General features: G+C 42.3%; 1 protein-coding gene across 4 annotated transcripts in view; it reads left to right on the forward strand.

The window, feature by feature from the left end:
* Window positions 1-21579, forward strand: part of LOC122799629 (colicin-E1-like) — a 782744-nt gene that overhangs the window by 478283 nt on the left and 282882 nt on the right. The window contains exon 3 of one of the 4 annotated variants that reach the window (XM_044068817.1): window positions 17741-20257. The exons of the other annotated variants lie outside the window; for them this stretch is intronic. Within the exon in view, the coding sequence (XP_043924752.1) occupies window positions 17741-18012 (272 nt within the window). The 3' untranslated portion in view covers window positions 18013-20257. Of the gene's footprint in view, window positions 1-17740; window positions 20258-21579 lie in introns of those variants that run through there. 4 annotated transcript variants of the gene reach the window in all.

The raw sequence follows: 21579 nt of genomic DNA on the forward strand, positions 1-21579 counted from the left end.
AGGCTGCTCAAAGCTCCCCTCTCTCACAGGTGAACAAAGAAACTTCCTTCTATCCAAGTAAGGTATGTGCAACACAGAAACTTGTAACACAGCCCTGGATTCAGCAATAACCTGAAAACTGGACTATACTAGTTCAGAAAGGCGTGAAAAAGTATATATTTTTTTTTCAGAAAGTAGAGCAGATACAATCAAAACAACACTTTAAATGCACAGAAAAGGCTGTCACACTTTAGTGTGTAGCCTACAACAGTTAAACAGATTATTTAAACACAAAAATGGCTTAATTCAAGTGCAGGCAGCAAATAAGTACAATATGTAGCAATAACAAACTTTTTAAATCAGAGATTCACTAAAAAAAATGATGTTTTAGGCGGAATTAGTTAAGACAGCAAGAAAAGCAGAAAAGTGATACTTAATCACTCCAAAGTCACTCTTTTGTCTCTCTGCTGCTGCTGTAGACTCTGCAGAACACCTGGAAGGCACTTGCTGAGTGGAATACAAGTGCAAAAACTGCACAAATGCAGTTTTTATAGCAGGGACGTGAAAGAGATAGAAATTATCCCAAAATGGCCAATAAACAACTAACTTCTGTCCTGAAACCACTCTTCCAGGGACACATAGGCTGCTCAAAGCTCCCCTCTCTCACAGGTGAACAGAGAAACTTCCTTCTATCTAAGTAAGGTATGGGCAACACAGAAACTTGTAACACAGCCCTGGATTCAGCAATAACCTGAAAACTGGACTATACTAGTTCAGAAAGGCGAGAAACAAGTATTTTTTTCAGAAAATAGAGCAGATACAATCAAAAGTAGCCCAAAATGGCCAATAAACTACTAACTTCTGGGCTGAAACCACTCCTCCAGGGACATATAGCCTGCTCAAAGCTCCCCTCTCTCACAGGTGAACAGAGAAACTTCCTTCTATCCAAGTAAGGTATGGACAACACAGAAACTTGTAACACAGCCCTGGATTCACCAATAACCTGAAATCTGGTCTATACTAGTTCAGAAAGGCGGGAAACAAGTATTTTTTTTTTGTTTTTTGGGGGGGGGGTTTCAGAAAATAGAGCAGATACAATCAAAGCAACACTTTACCCAATTAACCAGTTAAAAAGCTTAAAACTGAGCCCTGTTCCAGCAGTCTTCAATCAGACAAGTTCTAACTGCACAGTCCTGCCACTAGGGTACAGAGAAACCTTCTCCAAAAAAGACGGCCTGTATCAGTGCACAAGTTATACAAACAAAGCTAGATCCAGCCGGTCTAAATCTAGTCTATGCTACAGCAAACAAGGCGTACCAATTTCAGAAAGAAACAGTTCAAGTAAGCATGCACAATAAGCCTTTAACCAGAAATTCCCAGCTCAGAAGGGCAGAATCTAGCCTCTCCTCCCACAAGAGTGCAGACCACAAACCTTCTTAATGTAAAACTGGTTTGAAGCCCAAGTGCTTAAACCAAGGGCCTTAGAATAACAGTTACAATTTAATCAGGTTACTAACAAAATAAAGGCAGCAGAATAAATTCAATTGAGCACTTTTAAGAAGAGGCAAAAGCAAAATAAGGTAATAAAGTAGGAAGAAACACAAATACAGTAAAGCAGATGAAGTGCATTTTTTTTTGAGAGGGAGGAAACAGAGCAGATTAAGATACTGTAGGGGGAATGTCCTTCCCAAGTGCTCTCTCTGTACACTGCAGAGGAGATGGGACTAGTAGGAGTATCTGAAATCAAAATATGATCTCACTGTACTCAGTTGAGTGAGCAAGTGAGATGGGTCCAAGAGGAGTGTGCAAAAACAGATTTACAGCAGGGGCGGGCAATTCCAAAGCCACCAAGATTAACACCACAACAGGAAACAGAGAGGGGGGGGTGGGGAACTAACTGCAGAGAGACAGAGACACAATATTTACTGAATCAGACACACAATATTTACTGAATCAAACCTTAAATAAATGCAGAGAAAAGTATACTTAAATCAGCTTGTGTCCAGTTGATATATGCAGACAAGTCTCAGTAGCCAGCAACTCTGATTTAAAATGATTACTAGAAATGTAACCAACCCAGATTTTAATGCTAGCAGAAACCCCCAAGCTAACTAACACTAACAAAGGAATTTCAAAGCAGTCTAACAACTTTCAATGAGCCCAGATGGCTACACTTTTTCACACTTCAGGCAACTTAACTGCAGAGAGACAGAGACACAATATTTACTGAATCAAAGACACACAATATTTACTGACTCAAATCTTAAATAAGTGCAGAGAAAAGTATATTTAAATCAGCTTGTGCCCAGTTGATATATGCAGACAAGTCTCAGTAGCCTTGCCTGTGAAACAAATTCCTCACAGAGATTTTCATTCTTACTGTGTCACCTGTCTAGGCCCAGACCACGACGTTCCTCACTGTTGGTTTTGTGCTTTGTTCAACGCCCGAAGTAGTTGCCGTTGGGCTATTTTTGTCGCTAAATTCTTTCGGTCTCGATCTCCGTATTCCAAAATGGCTTCAATAAGCCATCCGACTACCGATCTTCCAAAAAATGTAATGAAAAAATCAGAGACAGACCGCATAGGTCCAAAACTGCCAATGATGCTACCGTTAAGCTAGTCGCCATTCCACTGGTACTCAGTGAGGCACTTTCGCAGCCCCTGATACCTGCTTCTACAGATTTGCAGGCCTCTACTAAGACCCATTCGGAGTCTGGTATGCCGCGAGATGCTTCTTCGACTATGGAACCTGTGGATGTCCCTACCTTGGATGGGTCCAGAGCAGCTGTGCAGGCACCGGCTTCTGAGGGTGTATTCAGGCCTTCTGATCTTCATATTAAACTGACTACTTCATTTCAAACCAAAAATACCAAATTTCTCTGGCCTAGAGGTCGCACTACGCCTAGGAAATTGACAACCAAAGCGCATTCTCAGGCCCACATGCCACAAAAACAAATGCTTAGAATGGCTGAAGACCTTATTACTTTAATTAGGGGAAGCCAGCCTTCCCCCTCAAAAAGACCAAGAACTGATTTTCCTTCTGATTCTTCAGATCAGGAGTCTGATAACTCTGACCCTTCTGATTACTAGGACATACCTTTATCTACCTATGAGGATTCTGATGCAGAGGATTCCATTCCCTCTGCTTCCCCAGCAGAAGATTTTTCTTTTGGTGAAACCCTGCATACTCTCAGATAGCATTTTTGCTGGGAGAGCCAGGACTACTCCCAGTCCAAAAAGAGACTCAGGGAATTTTTAAACCTGTCTCAGCACAGGCCTCTAACTATCCCTCCTGTTCTGGAAATTGTATATGATGTATTTTTGGAATCCAGCCTTACCCCTGATACTTTGCCTCCAGCTCCCAGGAAACCTGACAGGTACTATAGAGTACCTGACTCCCACAAATTCCTCTTTAAGAATCCTGCTGTGGATCCAGAGACCATTTCCCAGGGACCTAAAGGCATTAAGGCTACAACAGCCAAGACTCCTACCCCTTCGGACAGGGATTCTAGGGCTTTAGACAGATGGGGTAAGAAGGTATTCACCTCTGCTACTCTTGCCATCAGGGCTTTAAATTGCCAGTTTCATATGTTAAAGTATCAGCAGCATATTATGGAACTAATCAATCAGAAAATGATGTTGATTCCTGATTGTGCAGAACAGAAAGATTTACAAGAGTTAATGCATTCTGCTAACCAAGTTGGTAAACATAATTTGCAATGTGGTTTTGATGCCTTAGAAGCATCTTGCAGGGCTGCTGTCACTGGGTCTGTTCTTAGATGGCATGCTTGGCTTAAGGAACAGTCCTTGCCAGACCATATTAAAGCAAAATTACTAGATGCACCATTAAACCAAGCAGAAGAAGTCCTCAAAAGGATGGAGAAAAAGCTAAATCTATGCAAAATGTTAAATATTTCTTACAAGTACAGCCTCCTAGATTCAGTAGGCATTGGCCTTCTAAAAACTGGTCTTTTCCAGTCCCTCCCAGACCTTCTCAGTCCAAATTCAGGGGCAGCAGACCACCAAGACTACAGTCTCTGGGTATGCACAGATCTAAGCAATGGAGTGCTCCCATGTCCAAAACAGGGAATAGTAAGCCTGCATCCTATGGTAAAATCTCACAATGACTTATCCTTAACTCTTCCAAGCCTTGCCCAAGTACTTGCACCTTTAGGAGGGAAACTTGCCCTGCATGCCAAAAACTGGGAGTACATTACCCAGGACAGATGGGTCTTAAACATTGTTTCTCAGGGATTCAGATTCCACTTCCACTCACTCCCAGCCCCAAGTGGATGGCCAGACCTCCCCCCAAGCCAGTGGGCAGAGGCCCAAAAGCAAGTACTTTCTCTTCTCAGAATCAAGGCTATTCAAGCTGTCCCAGCAGAACAAAGGAGACAAGGATTTTATTCCAGACTGTTTCTGGTACCCAGAAAAGAAAACTCTTGGTGTCCTATCCTGGAATTGTCAATTCTTAACACCTTTCTGGTGGTTCCAAAATTCAAAATGCTTACTCTCCAACAGCTGCTTCCTATGCTAGCCAAGGGCTCTTGGCTAGCAACCCTAGACTTAAAAGAAGCTTATCTGCACATCCCCATAAGGGAATCTTGCAATAAATACCTATGTTTCATAGCAGACTCTATGCACTATCAGTTCTCTGCACTTCCCTTTGGCTTATCAACTGCACCCAGGGTATTCACGAAATGCCTAGCTCCAGCCATTGCAAATTGCAGGCAGAGAAGAATTCAAATTTACCCATACTTGGACTATTGCCTGATTCAGGCGAACAGTCAGGAATTGCTACTGCAGCACCTGACATTTGTAAAGAGACTTCTAACTTCACTGGGGTACACCATCAACGAGAAGAAATCACATCTGGTACCCAGCCAATAGATTGTATTTCTGAGAGCAAGCTTGAACACAACTTCACAGATGGCATTCCTCACTCCAGAAAAACAAATTTATTTGACAAACTACTTCAATCTACTGGCCACCAAAACCCAGCTATCTGCAAGAAAAATACTGCAAGCCGTAGGGTTCATGGATTCTTGCATTCTACTAATTCCATATACAAGACTGTAGATGAGGAAACTTCAATGGTACTTAAAAAGTCTCTGGTGTCAGCATTCTCAGGACCTGGAAACAATGATTCCTATCATTCCTTGCCTAAGAACAGAGTTCTTTTGGTGGGCAGAGGCCTGCTACCACAACAAGGGACTCCCTTTCACTCAACCCCCTGCCGCCCAAACCCTAACAACAGATGCATCAGACTATGCATGGGGGGCTCATATGGCAGGACAATGCATTCAAGGCAAATGGGGCCCAAAGCAAATGCACCTGCATATCAATCAAAAAGAAATGTTAGCTGTACAGAATGCTCTGACAGCCTTCAAAGGCCTTATTTTTCCAGGACAACTATTGGTAAAGACAGACAACACCACAGTTATGTGGTACATAGACAAGCATGGGGAACCCATTCCTACCCACTCTGCAGATTAGCTGTGGCTCTGTGGAATGCAGCCTTGAGCAACCAAGTGCACCTGCAAGCTCAATTCCTGCCAGGCAAACTAAATTCACTGGCAGAAGACTTAATCAGAAATATCATGGACCTACACAAGTGGAAACTGGAACCCAAAATATTCAAGCTTTTGAGGAACAGGTGGGGGGCACCAGAGGTGGACCTCTTTGCTTCCCCTCAGAACTATCAAATGAGAAAATATTGCACTGGAACTCCCCACAGCCAAGCTTGGAAAGTGGATGCCCTGTCCTTTACCTGGGAAAGCCTCTCAATCTATGCCTTCCCCCTCTGCCCCTCCTCTTGAAAGTTCTACTAAAGATCAAACAGGACAAGCCAAGGACAATCCTGATTGCACCAGACTGGCCACGCCACCTCTTTTGCCTAGTCTGACACAGTAGTCATGTCACCATGGCACCTGACTCCCTTCCCCCTGTCCCAGCAGAAGGGCCATATTTTGCACCCTCAGCTGCAAACCCTGAACCTAGCAGCCTGGCTCATCCCCTGAACTCATCACCAGCAACCCTCAGTAAGCAGGTGCTGGATGTCATTCTGGAGGCAAGGAGGCCTAGTACTACAAAATCCTATTCAGAGAAACGGAAAATATACGTTCCTGGAGCCAGTCTCAGGGAATGGACACAACTGTGCCCAGCTTACCTCATATACTAGATTACTTAACAGAAATGCTCCACAAAGGCCTATCCTTTTCTTCAATTAAGATTAATGACTCTGCCATCTTAGCTCATTATAATACTGAGCCACCCCTCTTCTCTCACCCTCTAGTCAAACAGTTCCTGAGAGGAGCCAAAAATGTAAGAGCCCCCCCCCCCGGAGAGCTCCCACCCCAGCCTGGAACCTTAACTTTGTATTGGAAAAGCTCACGCTTCTGCCCTTTGAACCTGCTGCTACAGCAGAGTTAAAATTCCTCCCATGGAAAACAGCTTTATTTCTAGCCATCACTTCAGCAAGAAGAGTGTCTGAGTTGCAGGCCCTTATGGTTGTGGAACCCTTCATTATCTTCCATGCAGACAGGGTTTCCTTCAGGACCAACCCATCTTTTATGCCCAAGGTGGTATCTAGTGTGGCTTTAAACCAATCCATTAATTTGCCAACTTTTTTACCTAATCCCTAGAACAAAGGAGAAAGGATGCTGCACTCCCTGGACTTGCACAGGCAGCTTAGGTTCTATCTGGACAGGACTAAGCCTCTCAGAAAATCTGACCAGCTGCTAGTCAGCTTTGCTGCAGGGGCAGAGGGCAAGGCCATTTCAAAGCAAACCATTTTTAAATGGATAGCACACTGCATCCATTTCTGCTACAAACACAGTGGGAAACCTACCCCACAGGGGATCAGAACACATTCCACCAGGGCTACATCAACCTCTACAGCATTTCTCAGGGGAGTCCCTACCAGGGACATCCTGGAAGCTGCAACCTGGAGCTCTGTACACACTTTCACCAAGCATTACCACTTACCTATCTTTTCTAAATCCAGAGCTGGATTTGCCACAGCAGTCTTACAGGGCCTGATTGCCAGCCCTAATACTTCTTAACTACCTCCTCCCATCCTAAGCATTGGGAATCAATCCAAATGTGATGACTGCAACAGTGAAATACGAAGAACATAGTACAGTTGTGTACACTTACCATAAATGTAGGTATTCAAGTGTATTCACTGTTGCAGTCCTGGTTACCCTCCCTCCAGCCCCCTGACTTCTCTTTACGTCTGCCTTTCTTTTTTGTTTGGAATATTTTACATCATTGGTATTTGCTTTTTGCTGGTAGTGTTCCATACCATGTAATTGCTTCCTATTTTGGAGGCTCCTGACATCTGGGGCAAGAACAACTGATGTAATGGCATCGGCTGCATGTTTTATACCCTTGATGACCTGATGTCATGGAAGAAGCGACAGCATCTGACACAGAAATCCCAAGACTCTGGTATTCAGGCTGACTGAGGGCTACCTGCAGGCAGATAACCCAAGTGTGATGACTGCAGCAGTGAATACACCTGAACATCTACATTTATGGTAAGTGTACACAACTGTACTTTGCTTACCTTGTTCCTGTCTAATTAGATGTGTTATTATGGTGTTGTAATAGAGTTTGTTGAAACTTAAGGTATTATTTGAGTGTGTTAGTTTATCTCATAGAGAGTGTTTAGACTTTTCCTGTTATTGTACTAGTACAGTTTCCTTCCTAAAATGTCAAAAGAAACTAGAGAGAAGGAACCTAAGCCTTCAGGGTTTAAGAAGTGTCAGAATTGCTCTCAAAAGATGTCCATCACTGATAGGTTTATAGGTAGGTACTAGGCTATTGGCCCAAGGGCCTAAGTAAGCCTAGCCAAGAAGGTTCCCTGGCTTATGCTAATCATTAAAGTTAATTTCCTGTGCCCCTGTCAAAATATAGATGGGCATAACATTGTGTTTATTGTTTGGGGGCTATTCACCTCCAGGAAACTTGCACCTTTTGTCATTCTTTCATTCTTTCAGCTTTCATGTATTGCAGGAAAGAAAGAACAAACTGATACTCAAAGGACTCCTGAAACCTTCTTTTGGTGAGGCTCTACAGAGCACTTCTTCTTCTAGTAGGTCCCCTTCCTCTAAGAGTGACAAAACTTCAAAATGACCATGTACTGCTTCTTTGGCTCAGTCGGAGCCACCACTAAAAGTGGCTAAGACTTCTGATACATTGATCTCCTCAGCTCTACAGCCCTTGGAACTGACAAGAGATCATAGACTTGGACAAATCTAGTCCTTCGGCTCCAAGGCCTTCAAAGCTGAAAGAGGCTATATTTCAGAGCCAGTCCACTGATCTGTAACCAGTCTCTCCTACCTTGAGATCTCCCATTTTCACCAACCCTCTCCTCCAGGTCCTCTAGCTTATCAGATGATGACATGGACAGGGTGGTGTGCAAACTTTTGAAGTTGTCTGTGCTGGATAAATTGTTTTTGGCTCCAACCCAGCCAGTTCCAGATCCAGTCAAGACTATGATTATTACATCCATGATAATTCCTCCTCCGAGCCAAGCTGGAACTTTGGAGCCAGAATGCCAGGTTCCGCTTCCTGTAGATCCTTTGGCTCCAAGACCCCTTCAGGAGATTTCGGAGCCGGTCCCTGCTCCGACATTCTTGGTGCCATCCTGAGTGTCTAGGAGTTGAAGTTCTCTGGTTCACTCTGGGGGAAAGCTCAGACCCAAGTTTCTTCAGTTCTGAGTTTACCTCTCAGAGCTTCGGCTTGGCTGAGCTCAGCTCCTACATCAGTTTCAGAGCTGATCTCCTCAGAACCAGGGATTCCCTGTTTCCTCAGAACTGGAGGTGTCCTCGGAGCTGGGGAGATCCACCTTCAATCTGATAAGGAATGTGCTGTCCCCACCTACAGCTTTACACAAGGATACTGGTATTCTTCCCCCCAAAGCACCAGCATCTGTCTCGGCACCATCCCATCCACAGGACACCAGAGATTCAGAGCCTCAGGGAGCCCCATTGGGTGAGCCCCACTCTTCTGAGACCTCCCCAGAATATCCTTCTGAGGAGGCTCCTCAGAAGATAACATGCAGGAGGAAGCATATAGACTCTCCTGATGAGTCCATCACCTCTGACGCTGACCTTGAGGAGTTAGAAGGGTCCACATATTCTTCCTCTGAAGATATCTCCTTCACAGATATCCTAGAGATCCTGAAAGAGAGAGGCGGCTGGAAATCCATCAACCATTCTGATGAGAAGTCGATGTACCTGAAGGCATTTAGATCTCAACCTTCAGCCTCCTGGGTATCTTCACCTTTCAATGAGCTGTTGGAGTTGGTTAGTCAAAAGGAATGGGAGTCACCTGACACTATGGAATCAGTCCCTTGGAGGCCAAATAAGTTTTTGTCAGCACCTGTAGAAAAATAATTTCTCACAAAAGGCGTTCCTGTAGATGCTATGGTGGTGGCGGCAGCCACCAAGAAGGAACTTTCTGAAACATCCTTATCTGTCCATCCACTGAACAAGGACTCTTGGACAATGGACAGATATGGGAAGCATGTTTTTTCATCATTGACTTTTACCCTTAGATCACTGAACTATCTTTCACACTTTATGAGGCTACAAAGAGATGATCTGAAGGAGTTAGGAGATACTCTTCAATGTTCATTGGCTGTGGGGGTGTCAGAAAAGGTCACTTCTCAGCTATCTACCTTAAATTCCATCATTAACTTCTCCATGAGGCTAATATCCTATGGAGCAGATGGAGCGAGCAGGGCAGCAGGTTTAGGAGTTTCCCTGAGGAGGCACTTCTGGATGTGCTTTTGCAACTTTGTAGAGCCCTTGAAGTCTACCTTTACCAACTCCCCTTTTGATGGTTCCTCACTTTTTGGACCTAAAGTCAAGGATACACTTACCAGATGCAAGCAGGAAGGGAAAACTCTCTCTGCCATTGGAGTATGTTTTTCCGTTCCTTCAAGACCTTATCCTAAAGGTTAGAAGAGTAGGAAAATGTGGTTCAAAACATTCCAGGGAGTTTTTCAAGACACATGAGGTAAACACTTCACCAAGGGCAGAGGTGGAGGCAATAATGGTAGACGTCATCTTAGAGGCAGCAGGTGTCCACAAAACCAGAGTGACCATGATTCCTTTCGCGGCCGGCCCTACCAGCGCTCCTGAAAGGAGGCCCCTCTGCTCTACTCTGGAGGCAGTCATGAGGCATGTATCTTTGTACCCAGAAGCCTGGTGAGAAATCACAAGAGACAAGTGGGTATAAAGTATAATATCCATAAAGCTATTCCATCCCTTTTTGCCATCCTGCCCCATAGGTCAGAACAATCCCAGATGTTCCACCCAGTCAAAGAGAACAAGCAGCTGAAGAAATTCAAAAGTTGCTAGACAAAAGAGTCACCCAAGAAGTCCCCACAGACCAAATGGGATTCAGAATTTACTCAAGATTCTTTTTAGTGCCGAAAAGAACAGGGGACTGGAGACCCAGTTTGGATCTCAGCAAACTAAACGAATCCATGAAGAAGTCCACATTACAAATGGTAACACTACAGTCGATTCTTCCCTTTTTAAGGAAGGACAATTGGATGTACTCAATAGCTCTCCAAGATGCGTACTACCACATAAAGATGGACAGAACATCAAGGAGTCACTTACGCTTCTGGCTGAGAGCCAATTGTTACCAGTTTTGAGCTCTGCCCTTTGGTCTCACTACATCTCCCAGAGTGTTCACCAAATGCATGGCAGTAGTCATGGCTCACTTGAGATGTCTGGGATTCCAAGTGTTTCCATACCTAGACGAATGGCTCCTAACTGCCACCACCAAGCATCTACTTCAATAGGCAAGGGACACCACTCTTCAAACTTGTTCCCGGTTATGGATTACGTCAGTTTACAAAAATCTGCCTTGTTGGCCTGTCAACATATTACATTCATAGGCGCAGATCTAGACTCCATCTCCATGATGGCATGACTTCTGCCGGACAGGGTTTCTGTTCTCAGGCAACAAATAGCCAACCTTTTCCCCAGAAACAAAGTGAAGGCAAAGACTATTTTGAAACTCCTAGGGACTATGACTTCAACGATCACCTTAGTTCCCCTAGCCAGAATGCATATAAGAATTCTTCAATGGCTTCTATTTGCTCAGTGGTCATTACAAGAACTTCCCATGTCTCACCTAGTCAGAATCACAGATTCATGCAAAAGAGATCTCCTATGGTGGGTTCAGTCTGACCATGTGACCATAGGACGACCTTTGTGCCACAACTACCTGTGGCTACTATGACCATGGATGCCTCCCAGGTAGGGTGAGGGGGGGGCATTATCTGGGAAGGACTGTCCAAGGCAGATGGCAAGACCACGAAACCCATCTGCACATCAATGTTCTAGAGATGAGAGCAGTGCTTCTAATGTTGCAGACACTCCAGGACTCTCTTCCATTAGGAACAATTGCAATCCAGTCAGACTATATGTAGGTAGTCTGGTACATAAACAAACAAACAACTAACTTTGGGTGGCATGATGCCAGGTAATCTTCTTGGGCTAGGCTTATATAGGTTCCACGGGTGTTAGCCTAGTACACAACTATGAATCTATGAACAAGGAGGAACCAGATCATACCCCCTTTGCCGAGAGGCGCTGAGAGTGTGGCAATGGGCAATTTCTTCCCAACACTTTCTAGTAGCATTGCACATCCTGAGGAAATCCACCTTGATAGCAGACAAGCTCAGCAGGGCAATTTTAGTGCCTCACGAGTGGTCTCTGAACCAAAGGATAGTGGAGGAGATCTTCAGAAAATTGGGCCAGCTTTGGGGCAATCTTTTTGCCACTCCCATGAATACCAAATGCAGCAGCTACTTTGCCCTAATCCCCTCTCCAGAGAGACACCGAGAGATGCACTCGTTCACGATTGGCCCTCGGGACTTCTGTACACATTTCCCCCTTTCCCCTCATACCCAAAGTCATCCAGAAAGCAAAATTCTTGGGAAGCAGGCTGATTCTCATTGCCCCATACTGGCCTTGTCAGATTTGGTTCCCCTTTCTCTGGCCTTACCTACAGGAGAAGCCCTGGGTTCTGGACCCAGTTCCAGACCTTCTGACTCATATGTCCAGATCTCTTCATCCTGCTCTCCAAACCTTCAATTTGACATGATGGCCGCTCCACTTCCAAAATTAGTCAGGTTTCAAGATGTCACACCAGCAGTGAAACACATTTTTGTATCCTCTCACAAGGCTTCAACCAGAAAGTTATATGCTAGTAAATGGAAGAGGTTCTCCTACTGGGCACAAGCAAGAAACATTGCCCCTTTCTCTGCTCCTATCAGTTCAGTTTTGGAATATCTTGCAGAACTTTTTTAGCAAGGCTCTGCAGCAGCTATAATTAAAGTTCAATTAGCTGCAATATCTAATTCCACATTAGTGAAGATGCTCCTAACCTGATGTCACACAAATTGTGTAAATTATTCTTAAAAGGCACTTGTTTATTGAGACCTCCCATTAAAGAACCTATTTCTCCACGGGATTTGAATTTTGTTCCGACTCACCTAACATTATCTCCTTTCGAGCCCTCATCATCTTGTGATCTCATATTCCTTTCTTGGAAAACTATTCTCCTGGTACCCATTACATCTGCAAGAAGAGTCTCAGAGTTGCAAGCTCTATCAGTCAAGCCACCATACCTGATTTTCCATAGAGACAAAGTATCCCTACATACTAATCCGTCCTTCATGCCAAAAGTTTTTTCCCAGACCAATCTAAATCAATCTATTAAGTTACCAGTGTTTTTTCCCAATAATAGCAACAAGGCAGAGTACAAACTTCAATTGGATGTGCATAGACAGCTTAGATTTTATCTGCATAGAACCAAAGATTTCAGAAAAACAGATCAACTGTTCATTTCATTTTCTGAATCAAAAAAGGGCATACCAGTTTCTAAAATTACGCTCTCAAATTGGCTGTCAAATTGCATTACATTTATATACTCCTCAGGTAACAGGAATCTACCAAAGTTAGAGGCCACTCGACCAGAGCATTAGCAACATCCTGTGCTTACCTGGCCAGATTATCAATGGACAGTATTTGTACTGCTGCTACGTGGGCAACTCCTCATATGTTTATTACTCATTACAAAGTAGATTTGGCCTCCAGAGACAGGGCTTCCTTTGGTTTCACTGTGCTCAAAGGTGTTCTTCCATGAGCCACCCAGGAAAATGGTGCTAGGGATGCTGTCCCATCCAGTAAGAATGAAGGCGAGATAGGACAACATAACATAAAGAACTTATGTACTTACCATAACGTTCCATGTTTGTTGTCCATCTCGCCATTCATTCTTATGACCATCCCACCTTCCCCCAGCCAAGGACTCCTATAGGACCTAGAGGTGAGGTTTCCTTCCTTACTAAGGAGCTCCTTTGTAGTTTCATTGTTGTTTCTTTACCTAAAGTATCATTTATAGTTTAGACAAATTATTTATGGTTGGCAGCAAACAAGATCTGGGTAATTACACCACTGCATGATGGGATACCTTTCTGCCACGAACCAAGTTAGAGACTTCAAGCTAGTGTATTCGACCGAGTCAGAGCCGAGGATCAGCTCTGAACTCATCCAGTAAGAATGAATGGCGAGATGGAGAACAAACATGGAATGTTATGGTAAGTATGTAACTTCTTTTTTATACCATACACTATTCCTATGGGTCATAGTTTCAAAAGTGGAGAAGCTTACTGTATTACAGCAATCTCTTCAGAAATCATGTAGAAGCCTTCCATGAGGTCTTGCATTAGCTCATCGCTGTTAGGTTTCTCCAAAAGCTATTTAATATTATAATCTCTTTTGTTCACTGCTCTAGTCAACAGTTCATTCTTGCCAAGTGTAACCTTCAAATGATTTAAAATAATCATGCAAATAAAATTAGTATCTACTGCAAACATAAATCCAAATGCATTACCAGGATCTGATGCATAGTCAGGTGCTCTTTCAGATAAAACAACATAGCTATCATTTAGAATACCTGGATACATCTCATAACTATGCATAATAACCTATTCATAGTAAAATTAACTATGGAAAATTCTGTCATCAAAAATAAAACTTGATAGCCTTAGACATTCTCTAGAACTCTAACTAACCCCTCTGCTTCTGCTGGAGTATTTATTTATCTATACATTTGTTAACTGGGTAAGTGCAATGGTCAAAAGACTGTTCACGGGCATGAAAAGGCCTATTTAGTAGTAGAAGGACAATGTAATGCAGTGAATGTAACAGGCAATTAGAAATAAATGCAATAAAATTGCATTGGCAAACACAAGTTACATTGGTAATACTTACCGTATCATCAAACCCTGGAACGTTGACGAGAACAGCGAAACATAAAATAATTGTAAAACCTAAGTATTGCTATCCACATCTTCGAATGGAAGACATCTTACTAACACACAGTCACTGCTGTCCTACCTCTGCCTATCTTCCATTCGATGATGTGGATTGAGATAATTACGTTTTGCAAATATTTTACATTTTGCTGTTCTCATCTCAATGTTCCTGGGTTCAATGATACAGCAATTTGATAAACACATTTAAATCCTTGTCTGAATATACAGTCATAGTAGACAAAATATGCTAAAACATATTACTCCAGAGAGATACATTAATTATTGTGTTAATGCCAATAATTAATGTAAACAGTTTCATAATGTAACTAACTGGAGGAGAAATAAAGGACTGATAGTATCTATGAGCTCTAGTGCCACATTAAAAGATGTTAGTAATTCTGTTTTTCCATTCGTGTTACTTAGTAAGTGATCAAACATCAGAAACACATATTTTCAATCATGACCTGGTTGTGGTAAAGTGTTTCAAAGTAAAATGGAAACAGAATCTTGAGAACAAGGCTGCAGCATTAACAACAACAACTCTGAGGAAAACAAAATATAAAGATGTAACATTAAAATAGCCCTTTGTTGGATACATGTCATTACTTGGTGAGTGCTCAGTATCTGAAATGCCTCTGTGAACCTATGAATAATTTTAAACCATTCAGTCTTTGTTTTTACAAAGTAGATTCCTTTTACCTTTCCTAACTTCTCACAGGTCACACAACCCAAAATATTAAAGGAATTTATTTAATTGCACCTATATGTAAAAGAATTCTACACTTTGTGTTTATATTCGCATCAGCAGTTTTTGACCCAGCCAGTGGTGTCATCAAGTGGCCAGAATAGATTAAAACTGTAAGTACAAATATTTCTTCAACACCATCCAGCCCAGCTGTTTGATAGTATTTCCTGAAGTATTTCCTGAAAAAAATATTAAAATCTTGTAACTGTGTCTCATCTAAATTAATTATTCTATCCATTAATTCTCAGCACATTTCCAACAGTCTTACTTGCATTCATGCTTGAGTGTTTCATAGCTAAGTTTAGATTTTATTTTGTCTAGTATTGTCACTTTGTAAATATCAGCAAATTCTCATTTTCATACTTCTGTTCGACAACATACAAATTCTTTTAAACATATTTATTTTGCTTTTAGACTTTTTTGGCAAATTTAGCACACATTCCAAAAGTTTTATTAAGAACAGGCTAGTGTCTTCTCTCATGTTATTGCTTCACCTGCTGCAGGCTTAAATTAAAAGTTTTTCCTCCAAACTAGATCCACAAATGTCTCTCTTTTCCTGTCCAATAATTTTACATCATATCTTGCCTTTATTTCTAATTTTTGCATTATTATTTGACTTATTTTATTTTACACACCTTATTTTCATCATGTAAGTAATTATTTTAACTGTATCTGGTTTAACTAGTATCTCCACTTCCTCTTCATACATCCACAGCTTTTGGTAAGGTCAGGTCTGTCACTTGTTTAGCATTTCTTTCACACCAACTACCTCTTATTAAAGAGCAATGAAAATCACCAAATAGTTCAGTAAATAAACATTTACTGCCTCTGTAGGACTTTGTGCTTTTGTAAATAAAAAAATCCTAATAAATAACTGATTCAGTCTCAGCTGTCAGCTATTAGATAAATGTAGAATACTTAAACATATTTATAGCTTCACATTCAGCCACATACAGGAATGCATCCCACTAAACTTCTTTACAATGTTCAGCTAAGTCTCTGTAGTGAGAAACACACTGAATTTGTGGATCCACAGCTTGCAGTTTTCTGTTAACTTCCTTATAATTGGAAGAAATCCTAGTGACTGCAATTGAATAATTCCACAAAAAAATGTACATCTTTAGTTTCAAATATAGAAACTCTTGCAAGCAAATATATATTTTTATTCATAGTTGAGCTTCTTAATTTTAGTAGACATTTTACTACCCTCTGATTCATGTCAGGAGGTTTAAAGATAATACACAAACTCAGGCAATGGGTCTAATGCCCTTGAAGTATGCATTTCAAATGACTGCTCTAACACTTTGAGTGCACCAGGTGACATGCAAGTTACTGAGATTAGCACACTGTCATCGAGGCTATATGTCCACAGTGTGGGAGGGGGTGTAGGTGAACGGTACCTGCATGTACTGTGTTTGTGCATACAGCACAAATGGTGTCAAAGACCAAATTATTTATTTGTCATTATCCGCAGGTGAAAGGTACCTGTATGTACTGTGTTTGTGCATATACCACAAATGATGTCAAAGACCAAATGATTTGTTTGTAATTATCCATCATATTCCCAGTTATCTAGTGTTGCTGCCTGCTTGTTTTGGTTTCTAGCAGGCATTTTACTGTGAATCGTGACAGGTAGCCCTGGTCAGCTGAGGTGAGAACAGCAATAATGAGAAAGACTCCAGGCAGGTCACGGAGTATGTAGGTTTGGTGAATGCTATGTCTGCTTCTGTGGCAAACACAAGGATGCTGCATTTGGATTTCATAAAAGAAACGCACAATGTCACAACTAGTGTGCAGATGTAAAGATTATTCTTTTAAAGAGTAAGTTCATTTTGAATTCCACATTTCTGTATACAACATGCATTTTTGCTCTTTATACTTTAAACCATTCACCAAATGGGTTAAATTACAGGCGATAGTATCAGTCAGACATGCTGTTATAGGATATATTGTTAGTATGCAGTTTTCCACAGTTTGCAGTGTACACTATTTGCCAAGTGCAGAACTAACTCAAAATCTGGTCTGCCGGTTATATTTCAATACCACAAACAAAATGTAAGTGCCGCTCCTCAGAGGTTTTACTCATTATCTTTAAAGGGAAAGTATTATCATCAGTTTTGGTTTGGGAATGAATAATTCTTTTAAGAGAAGTAGTCTCTCTGTATGATAAAGCCACCAAACATTGAATTCTTGCTGTGAATGGTCTGAAAAATGTACACAGTACTGTATGCAGCAAAGGAACCCCTCATGATTCCATTAGGTTTAGTTATAGGTGATTTAATAATTAAAGGCCCTGACTTGTATTGGCAAGGTAGTGAGCTATGTTTCCTCTTTTATGTTTTCCCAGAGCATAGATGGGCCATCTTATAATAAAGCATTCACTTGATGCATGCATTTCGTGAGTTTCAAGCACATGTACTACATGTAAGATCTAATAATATTGAAAAATCCCATGAAAATGTTTTGTTTGGGATATAACATTATTTGTATTTGCTGTGGAGACAAATCTAAAAATTCCACAACAATTCATTGAACCAGTCTTATTATCATATCACAGTACACACTGTTACTTTAGGTAATGTAATGGGATAAATTTATTAGTATCATGGACCCTTGGTCAGAACCAAGACACACATGTGCTGACATAAGTTTTGTTTTAACAGCTGCAAAACAAACACTGGCTGAAAGTGAAAAGAAGAATAACATACTGGAAGAGCAAAAAGCATCTACTGAGAAACAGTTGAAGACAATGGGTGAACATCATGAAAAAAATATTGCTACTCTGATTAAAACAATGGAAGACAATAGAGAAAGATATAAGGAGGAAAATTTGCAGTACTGTAGGAAAAGACAGAAGGAGCTGGAGGACAACATAAATAAGCTGCAGGACAACATAAATAAGCTGAAAAGCGATTTAACCTGCACTATTTCATAAAACTGAATTCAAAAAACAAAAGTTATATTTACTTTATTTCATGCTCAAAATATTTAGAAATAAAACTTACATTTACATAGCTATCTATTGTAACTGCCTCTGCCTTTGCATCCACTGCTTCCTTCATGGCAGTGTGTACCTTGTTAGCCAAAAGTATATATTTTTTGTGGAATGTGTAATTATTGACTGGCTTTAACTGCACTATTATTTTAAATAAACCACTGGCACAAATCCAAAATGCAGATAAATTGAGATGTTATGTTGCCCTATCTCGTCTTCATTCATTGCTGGTTAGGTTTGGAACTGAAAATCAGTTCCGACTCGGCCTTATACAAAAGTTCAAGAGCTTACACCAGCTTGTGGCTGTACCATATCCCATGATACTCAAGGAAGATTATCCAGATCTCATTTGCCACTAAACAAGATCGGGTGCTTCCATGCAGGCTCTAGGCTAAGTGAAAACGTTTCTGTTTTATTTCAAGTGATTTCATAAAAATTTATGATAAATTGTAGTTTTTTTCTAACTTTAGAGTAGTGTGGTAGTATATTGAGAGTGTTTGTTGTTGCTTTTGTGCTGTTTCTTGTTGGCCATCGTCTACCCCCAGGAGTCTGTTTTTTCCCCCTATCCCGGTCTCAAACTCGTTTAATTTAGAATAGAGAGTTTTGAGTCATTGTTATTAATATTATTACTATTTCCTTTCTCATTGGGGAGTCCATTTGAGTTAGAGGGCTCCCTACAGCCCATTTGAATTAGAGGGCTTTCCCTTCCTTTCTTTCCCTTTTTCTGTGTAGGAGTTAGTTATTTTAGTTGCATACTTCTCCTCCTTTTATTGTACTCAATAATTAGAGTTTTTTGGCAAGTGTGTGTGTGTGTGTGTGTGTGTGTGTGTTAACTTTATATAGTTATATATACAAAAAAGGTTGTTGTTTTTTTCCTTGTGTGATCCTAGTTAATGTTCTGGTTTGTTTGTTGACTGCTGTTGAGAATGTCTAAGGATACCAGAAAAGCGAAACCTTCGGGTTTTAAGAAATGTGACAAGTGCAACCAGAAAATGCCTCTGGCAGACGGACACACCAGCTGTGTGTATTGTTTGAGTGCTGTCCACCTTCAGGAGTCATGTTCCTTCTGCCATGCCTTTAGTTCAAGAGTCTTAATAAAAAGAAGGAACAAATTAATAGTTAGGGGCTTGTTGAAGACACCTTTTACTGAGGCTCTAGAAGGGAATCAGAGTTCCTCAAAAACCACTCAACAGTCCCCATCTTCCAGATCTGAGAAATACACAAAAAGGTCATCCTGTACTGCTCCACTATCATAGCTGACAAAAAAGCAAGCAAAGGAGTCATCTGCGAACCCAAAGGCTTTTGGGCCAGAGAAATCTCTCTCTTTGGCTACTATTGTAATCCTGGAACCAACAGAGTTCCAATTTTCAGAGCCAGTCTGCAGTTCTGGAACCGGTCTCCCCAGTGCTGCATTCTCCTTTGCTGCAATCAGTGAGGTCCCTGACTCCATCCTCTTGATCCTCCAGGAGCCATTCAGATGATGATGTGGAGTGGGTGGTCAAGAGGCTTTTACAGATGCTGGAACTGGCCAACATTCTATCGACCCTGACCCAGAGTGATCCAGAGCTGACCAACATCACTTTCCCTTCATCGATTCCTCCTCCGACCCATTCTTTGGCTTCAGAGCTGGAGTGCTTGGATCCAATTGCAGTGGAACCATCTTTACCGGGTACCTGCCCCAGGATCTTTGGGCCCGGCCACCGCTCTTACCTCCTCAGCTCCATTGGGAGTCGAGGGGTCTAAGAGCTGATGCTCTCCCATCGGGTCCAGGGAGAAGAGTTGGGCTGGACAGTTGCCCAACACAAGTCTACCTCTCGGGGCTTTGGCATGGGTGAACTCAGTGCCTACATTGGCCTCAGAGCCCACCGACTTGGTTTGGATGGGTTTCTAGTTCCTTGGAACTGGGAACCTCCTCCGAGCAGGGTTGAGGGGCTTTTGAAGTGATGAGAGTGCTGTCACCTCAGACTGCTCTGCTGTCAGGTCCAAGTACTCTTTCTCCAAAGTGCCAGTGTCCACCTCGGTGCCAACGCTCCCTCCCAGGCGTGCAGACCCGATGCCCCAAGATGCCCCATTGGGTGAAGCGGTCTCTTCCAAAACCTCACCAGAGTGCCCCTCTGAAGAGGTCCCTCAGAAGGGGTTGTGTAAGAGGAAGCATCTAGACTCCTCTGAGGAGTCCATCACTTCAGACATGGATCTCAGTGATTCAGAAGGGTCCCCACGGTCACCCTCTGAGGGTGTCTCCTTTGCAGACATCCTAGAAATCCTTAAACAGAGAAGTGACTGGAAGCCCATCAACCCTTCTGAGGATGAATCTGTGTATCTGGAGGCATTCAGGTCTCACCCTTCCACCTCTTGGGTGTCTCCACCTTTCGACCACCTCATGAATGTAGTCGGTCAGAAGGCATGGGGCTCTCCGGATTCGGTAGACCCTGTTCCTAGGAGGCCAAATAAAGTCATCACCATGCCTGCAGATAAGGAGTTTCTCAGTAAAGGTGTTCTGGTAGATGACATGATGGTGGCGGCAGCCATCAAGCAGTAGTTGTTAGAGACATCCTCATCTGTCCATCTACCAAATAAAGAGTCTCGAACGATGGACAGATATGGAAAGCATATGTTTTCTTCAGTGTCCTTTGCCCTTTGGTCACTGAACTACCTGACCCATTTCACTAGGCTTCAAAGGGATCTCCTAAAGGAGCTAGGAGATTCCCTCCAACGTTCTGTAGCTGCAGGGGTTTCATAGGTTCATAGGTAGGTACTAGGCTCTCTGCCCGAAGACATTTATAAGCCTAACCGGAATGTGTTGGCTCTCGCTGCCCCCTTAGATTAGTTCCCTGTGCCTCTGTCCAGCAGAGTCACTGAAGTGATCCCTGGGGTAAACTTTCTATTTCCCATCCACTTTCGGACAAAGTCTCCTCCCAGCTCTCCACCTTAAACTCCGTGGTTAACTCCTCCATGTGACTTATTTCTTACATGGCTAATGGAGCAAGTAGGGCAGCGGGTACAGGAATTTACTTAAGGAGAAATTCCTGGATGCACTTATGCGATTTTACAGAACCCTTCAAGTCTTCCTTTACTAATGCCCCTTTTGATGGCTCATCTTTGTTTGGGCCAAATGTTAAAGAGACCTAACCAGGTGTGAACTGGAAGGAAAAAGTCTATCTGCTGTTGGAGTCCATTTCTCCCTGCCTACCAGACCTTATCACAAAGGTCAGAAGAGGGAAATGTATTTTCTTAAGTCCCAAAGAGCTTTCCTGGATGCATGTGGTGATTCTTCTCCCAGGGGCAGAGGGAGAAGTAACAATGGAAGACACCAACCACACAGCAGACAGGGTCTGCAGAATCAGGGTAACAGGAATTCCTTCCTTGGTAAGCCCTTTCAGTGCTCCTGAGAGGAGGCCCATCTGTCCAAGTCTGGAGGGAGTCAGGAATCGCTTATCGTTGTATCCAAATGCCTGGCTAGAAATAACAAAAGACAAATCGGTACAAACGATCATATCCAGAAGTTAT

Source organism: Protopterus annectens, chromosome 4.part0 (assembly GCF_019279795.1).
Source record: "Protopterus annectens isolate FY-2018-M chromosome 4.part0, PAN1.0, whole genome shotgun sequence".
Taxonomy (NCBI): domain Eukaryota; kingdom Metazoa; phylum Chordata; order Ceratodontiformes; family Protopteridae; genus Protopterus; species Protopterus annectens.